This window comes from Dama dama, chromosome 7 (genome assembly GCF_033118175.1).
Source record: "Dama dama isolate Ldn47 chromosome 7, ASM3311817v1, whole genome shotgun sequence".
In the NCBI taxonomy this organism is placed as follows: domain Eukaryota; kingdom Metazoa; phylum Chordata; class Mammalia; order Artiodactyla; family Cervidae; genus Dama; species Dama dama.
The window spans coordinates 34183321-34190411 of NC_083687.1; the positions used below are offsets into that span (position 1 = coordinate 34183321).

At 38.7% G+C, this 7091-nt stretch overlaps 1 protein-coding gene across 1 annotated transcript; it reads right to left on the reverse strand.

The window, feature by feature from the left end:
- Positions 1–563: 563 nt before the first annotated feature.
- On the reverse strand, positions 564–1094 carry LOC133059148 (large ribosomal subunit protein uL24). The gene has a single exon (XM_061146183.1). The coding sequence runs from the start codon at positions 1052–1054 to the stop codon at positions 617–619; it is 438 nt and encodes a 145-aa protein (XP_061002166.1). The 5' UTR covers positions 1055–1094; the 3' UTR covers positions 564–616.
- Between the last annotated feature and the right edge of the window lie 5997 nt (positions 1095–7091).

Consider the following 7091-nt stretch of genomic DNA (forward strand, 5'->3'; position numbering starts at 1 on the left):
TATGGTTGGATAATATTGCTTTGTATATATGTACCACATCTTTATGCATTCATCTGTCAAGGGATGTTTAGGTTGCTTCCATGTCCTGACTATTCTAACAGTGTTCAGTGGACATTGGGGATTATATGTCTTTTTGAATTATGGTTTTACAAGTGATTCTGACACACACTGGTGCCATCTATCATGCTGGTGTCTAGAACAATGCCTGACACATAGTAGACACTCAAAATTTGTGAAACGAATTCTGGGAGATTCCAGGAGAATTTTGGTCAATAAAAGTTCTCAAGTTCTGTATTTTAACTCTGCAAATAACCAAACTCGGAAAGAATATGGAGACTACCCCCACATAAGCCATGGTACCGTTGTAACTGTTCACTCCATCAACTATGACACTGCTGTGTTTATATACACATTTCTCCTTTCATTGGTTTAACCAAGCTTATCACTTATGTCTCACTCTTATGTTTAAATCCAGCTCTACCATTTATACTGTATAGATTTCAGAAAGAATCTAGTTTTAGCACTGAAAAGAACCTGAGAAGTCCTGACTAGTTTTTTTTTTTTTTTTTTTTTTTCATTTTAACAGTTTTTAATGAAAGCTGTAGACAAGATGACTTTATTCCTGCATCTTCTCAATTGTTTCTTCCTTATATTTGCCCTTTTCCTTTCCTACTTGGCGAGATTTGGCTTTACGTTCGAGGATCTTTTTGCGGTCTTTGTCCAGTTTTAGTCTGGTGATAACCACCTTGCTGGGGTGAATGCCCACATGGACAGTTGTTCCGTTAGCCTTCTCCCGCTGCACTCGTTCAATGTAGATGACGTATTTCTTCCTGTACACCTGGACTACTTTGCCAATTTGCTGCCCTTTGTAGTGCCCTCGTACAACCTGAACTTCATCATCCTTTCGGATGGGCATGGATCGAACGTTGTACTTCTGTCTTAGCTCTTTAGAAAGAGGAGAAGACATAATTTTCCTGCGAATGTGGGAAGGCGCATTGAAATGCCTCTTTCGATTCTTGCTTCGGTCAGAAGTCACAAAGGGATTGAACTTCATTTTGGCCGCCGGCGCTTCAGCGATGGCCACAGAAGGGAAGAGCTCCTGACTAGTTTTTAAGTCCTGTTGCAAAAGATGGTGATAAAAGAATGTTTCATAGGCAAATAAGTTTCAGAAACAATGCAAATAAATGAAGTTTCATTGGTTACCTCACTGTAGAACTTCTCAGAGTAATTAATATGCTACTGTGCCTGACGGTTTTCTATAAGAGGAAATATAGAATCCAGCACTTCCCAAATGTACTTGACTACAGAAGTCTTTCACATTAAGCTCCTGTTGATGTCTCAAGGAATGTTAGTCTTCTGTGGAACTCAATTTGGAAAGTGCCAATATTCCATATGCAGTTATTACAGATAACAATAACTGAGTGAGAACAATTTGCTTAATATCACTCAGCAGAGCTAGGACTCTCATTTAAGGGTTCTTTCACAATATCATTCTTGTTCTATGTGATTTCTCCCAATGAAAAGCAAATACTAATATCTACTGCCTTATACAGAACTTTATAGTTATAAAGGGGATGTGAACTGACAGTTAATGAGTGCTGCTATATGTTCTTTCCTCCCCCTTCCCACCCCTGCTATAAATGGGCTAAGCATTCCAGATCTTATGACTGTTGTATTTCACATCATGATTTCATAAATGAGCATTCTTGTTTAACTGAACTGAATTCTTGTTTAAACACATCCTTCTGTAGGACAGGTCAATGAGAATGTACTCTGAGAGATATATCTTGTTGATTTTCAATGTATCAATCAGATTGGCCCTTTCTATTTTCTAGAAAGTTATATCATTTCCTGCCCTAGAACCTTCTTACATCCTGTGTCATTTTCTTTTCCTACTGTTTTACTTCCCTCACTGGGCTACAAGTGCATAGAATCAGCTTAATCATAACTTCTGGTTGAGTACATACCACCATCATTGATCCAGTCACAGCATTGCTTATTTAATAAAACGATGGACATAAGCCAACCCAGGGCCAGAATACAACTAGTAAATATATCTACCTTAACGTTTCTTTCTTATCCCATCTTACTGCCTTTCCCTCCAAGGATAGCTTGATGCTAAATATGAGATTTATCATTTGCTTGCTTTTTTGTTGTTTTTGTTTTGCTTAGATGCACTTGTGATACACACACACACGTGCACACACACGCTTTTCTTTTGATTACTGCTTTTTGGGTCACATTCTCTTGCTTCTTTGCCTGAGAATCTTTGATTACATGCTGGACACTGTGAAGGTTACGTAAGTTAGTGTCTGAGTTTTGTTGTCTATATGGGATCCACTCACATCCCAAGTCCAATGAGACCAAGGGACGCTTTATACAGTGTCGAGCCTGGTTCAGTTGGGTAAGTCCATTGAGATTGTTTCATTATTTGATTAGCTTAATTTTCTCCTGAAAAATTTCCACGTTTCCTAAATGAAATTGGTGTGGATTCGACTTTTCCTTCTTGTCTCGTCTAGCTCTAGGTCATAGATCTAAGGTCGTTTTATGATGCCTCCAGGCAGATTCAGACATTTCCAGGAAACTTGCTGCTTCTTAACGGGTGTTCCAGTCCTTGGACACCCCACATTTAGAAAAAGCAGCAGTATTTGTGCAGAAAAGAATAAATAATTTGTATTAGTTTCCCTTCTAGCTGTCCCTACTTTGTTGCTCCAGAGTCAAGCCAAGTCACAGAAGTATACACTTAAATGCACAAATGATCTCAAATGAGACCACGCTCTATCACAGGCTTCCTGACCCTTTTCCTGATATGCACACATAGAAAATGATTGTATTTATCCTGCACACTTGCATGAACAGATAAGCCAGCTCTCAACAGAAAGGGGTCTTTCTGGGGCCTCCAGCACATTCCCAGGCCCTGCCTGGCTGCCCTGAGAGCTAAGGGGATCAAGATGTTAATATACTTAATATCTATTCACTGGGTGATAGTTGAGATTCTCTAGGCTAAGTGTTCTTATGACTTTATAAATACCATTCAAGAAAGAAATGAGATAAACACCCTTCAGGGCCTTCCTGGTGGCCCAGTGGTTGAGAGTCCACCTGCCAATGCAGGGAACACAGGTTTGATCCCTGCACCAGAAAGATCCCACATGCTGCGGAGCAATTAAGCCTGTGCATCACAACTACTGAATCCACACTAGAGCTAAGGAGCTGCAGCTACTGAGCCCCTGCACTCCAACTACTGAAGCCCGTGAGCCCCAGCGCCCGTACTCTGCAACAAGAGCAGCCACCACAATGAGAAGCCCACATACTGCAATGAACAGTAGCCCTTGTTCATCACAAGTAGAGAAAGCCCGCATGCAGCATCAAAGATTCACCGCAGTCAAAAACAAACAACAACCGACCATACAATTTCTATGACCCCACAGACTCATAGCCAGCAATTGTTAAGATGTTTAAGACTTGTGGCTGTTTCATAGTGAGGCTGAACCAGCATATGTCCCTGACAATTGATTGTATAACCATCATCTTTTTATTCACGTCTTGGATACACACACTAATATAACATAGGATTTACATAATACATTTTATATCATAGAACACTTCATCATAAACTTTTTAAAAAAGCACCAAAACCTATTATCACACTTAAAAAAAATCACCCTCCTTAGGTAATCTTTGTTTTCCTTAGATAATCTATTCATTTTGACTAACGAGAGAGGGGAAATGAGAGCTTTTTGTTTTGTTTGATAAAGAGTACACATCTATTTGGCTTTCCAGGTAGCTCAGTGGTAAAGAACCTGCCTCCCAAGCAAGATACATGGGTTCGATCCCTGGGTCAGAAAGATCCTCTGGACAAGGAAATGGCAACTCACTCCAGTATTCTTGCCTGGGAAATTCTGTGGACAGAGAAGCCTGGCGGGCCATAGTCCATGGGGTCGCAAAGATTTGGACATGACTGAGGAACTGAACAACAATACATCTATTTAGTAAGTGAAAGAACTAGTACTTGATCCTGGGTTCTTAATTATACAATGTAAGTGCACATGTGACAACTGAAGAACACATCTTGAACCATCATTGTCAGATACATTTTTCTGCAGAGCAGAAGAGACATCCATGGACAACATAGCAAATGCCACTATTGGGATAGGTCCCCAAAGGATAAGTCTTAGATATTTGAGTTGTGTTCAAACATAGCTCAAGTTTTCACAACTCAAAAGGCAAGAGGGAGCTTGGTGACATTCTTGTGTACAACCATAAAAGTTTGAATTTTTTAAATTCACATGAGGAAAGCTGAAGTAACATCAGTTTCTTTTTCTTGGAACTAGAAAGGGCACTCCAGTACAAGAAAGACCATGCCCCTGGTTTACTCTTGAAGGGAACTATTTTGTAATTTCCTCTTTAGAATAATAAGCCCTGAAAGAGAGTAGAGAACAACCACGTAATTTTAGAATTACAATGAACAGCCATTCAACTGCAGCTAAACCAGCTGATAGTTGAATAAGATTTTAAAATGAAAGTCTTTCATTAGATTAAACATACATGTATGTGGACTTTCCAGATGGTGCAGTGGTAAAGAACCCACCAGCCAAGAAAGAGATGTGGATTTGAGCCCTGGGTTGGGAAGATCTCATGGAGAAGGAAATGGCAATCCTCTCCAGTATTCTTGCCTGGAAAATTCTATGGTCGGAGGAGCCAGGCAGGCTCCACTGGGTCACAAAGAATTGGACATGACTGAGGGACTCAGTATTCACACACACACACACACATATACATTTATGGTCTAAACTTCCTTTTCCAAATACATGTATAAGTAACCTCAAGGAAGTAGAAATAACTGAAACAATTTAACCATGGAACTACAGTGCCCTTGACTAAAATAACAAATACAGAGGATGGAAATCTTAATTCAAACAAATATATATATATATATACTGAAGTGACAGCATGGGAAATATGGGTTGAATTTAAGGAAGATCTTACTGACACCTAAGTTTATTACTTACTGGAAGGAGAAAAAGGAAACTATAATTTTCATCTCTGAAGATCTCATTTCGTATTTTTAATTTATTAACTGCAACCACAATAGGTATTCAAGAAATAGAAAATACTTATAAATTGTCTACATTCTCATAGTGCTATATTTCTAACAAAGCAACTGTCACTACTTTTGGTGTATCTATGGCTACTCTTTTTGGAATATGTGCTCTTGTTACATAGCTGTTGCTATACCACAATGAGACTTCATATTTTACAATTTTCTCTTCTTTTTTGGCTGCACCTTGCCACATGTGAGATCTTAATTCCCCCAATAAGGGATGGAACCTGTGCCCCATGCAGTGGAAGTGCTAAGTCTTAGCCACTGGATTGCCAGGGAAGTCCCTACAATTTTTTTTTCTAATTCAACATTCTCCAAGCATTTTTTGGATATTGCTATGGGTTCCATAATTGTTCTAAAAATTGTCATTCCGCAGAGGAGATAGCCTGTGACTTCCTTCAACATTGCGTTATTGTCACTTCTCATTTCCTTTCAGTATGAATCACACTGCAGTGGACATGTTCATGCAGATCACTTTTCTTCATGTTTGGATAAGTTTCTCAGGATAAAATCCCAGAAGTTTGGATCAGAAGCTAGGAACTCTTTTTGTGGCTTCCCAAATTGCTTTCCAGAAACGTATCATTTTTATTGCTGTCAGCAGTGCCCGAGAATGCCAGTTTTACTGAAACTCTACTGGCATTCAATATCACAGCTTTTTAGATTTTCCCTTTAATTCAACAGGCAGTAATGGTTCCCTCACTTGTGGCTTTTATTTTTTCCAGCTATAGGATAACATAGTAATTAGCAATGTATCTAATTTACCTCTTGACTAGTCCACTAAATGAGATGTTTGGCAAACTTCTTTTTTTTTTTTTTTGGCAAACATCTTAAAGTGATCTAATTTACAACAGGTGATGACTCCCATTTGGAATGTTATTTAATGATTCCATTATTTTGACGCCTAAATGAAGAAGCCTGTCTTTTCCAAATGCTAGTTTATAGTCTATGGTTTTGCAGCTTGATTTAAACTCTGTTGGTATTAATATTTTGAAGTGTTTGAAACTGAAGAAGTAATTGGGGGAGAAATATTCACAGGCAAGAATATTTAGGAGAAATTTGACTTGAAATATGCACAACTCTATCCAAAGCTCCACACATAGTTAACAAGCTTTCTAACTGGTAGAAATTATCCCAGCCATGAAAGAGATCAGCTAGTGCTCAGGACTGGCTCTCAGCTACAGTAAGGCGACGAGAATCACTTCTAAAAATCAAAATGTGAGAAGTAAAGTATTTCTTCAGTCCATTAATTTTTCCTTCCCTGAAACATACTTGCTCTAATTCGTTCAGTATCAACCCACAGTTACTCAGCGCCTACTGAATTCACAGTACTGTATACTCTGATCTGCAAAGGCTGCTGAGATGAATAAGGAATGATCTCCTCAAGGCACACACTGCTTTATATGATAGATCAGGGAATATTTTCAGGTGACAGATATTTCAAGAATTATCTCAAAGACTGCAAAACAACATATTGTATCTGGAAGACTGTGAGACTCAGGGGGCAACAGACTCTAAGGCATGTTTGTCTTGGATCCCATCCAAGAAAGCATCAGACATTTTTTTAATGACACAGAATTCTGCACAATGGACCTGACAAGCACCTATGGTAGTAAGCCAAGAGATTTTCTGTGGCTTGGAGCTTTAGAAAGATCCCAAATTCTCATCATGGTGCTCTGGGTGCAAACTAAGGGAGGGTAAACTTGAACATAATTAAGATTTAGTTAGTAGAAAAAACAATAATATTGAATCCTTTTGAAGAAATATTTTGTAAACAAAGAGATAATCTAGGACTGGTGGAGGGTTGAAGGGGTCAGTCAAGTATGGCTCATGAACCAAATCCAGCTTGTTGCTTGTTTTTGTAAATAAAGTTTTATTGGAAAAAAATGCATTTTCAAAACTGATATGGTCTTATCTACAGATGGGCCACATGACACTTTCCTGAAGCATAGCCTGGGCTTGTGTGTTTACAAATAAGAGATCAACAATCTTT

Coding starts and splice junctions, on each gene's coding strand:
- LOC133059148 (XM_061146183.1), bottom strand. CDS start 1,054: ATGAAGTTCAATCCCTTTGTGACTTCTGACCGAAGCAAGAATCGAAAG.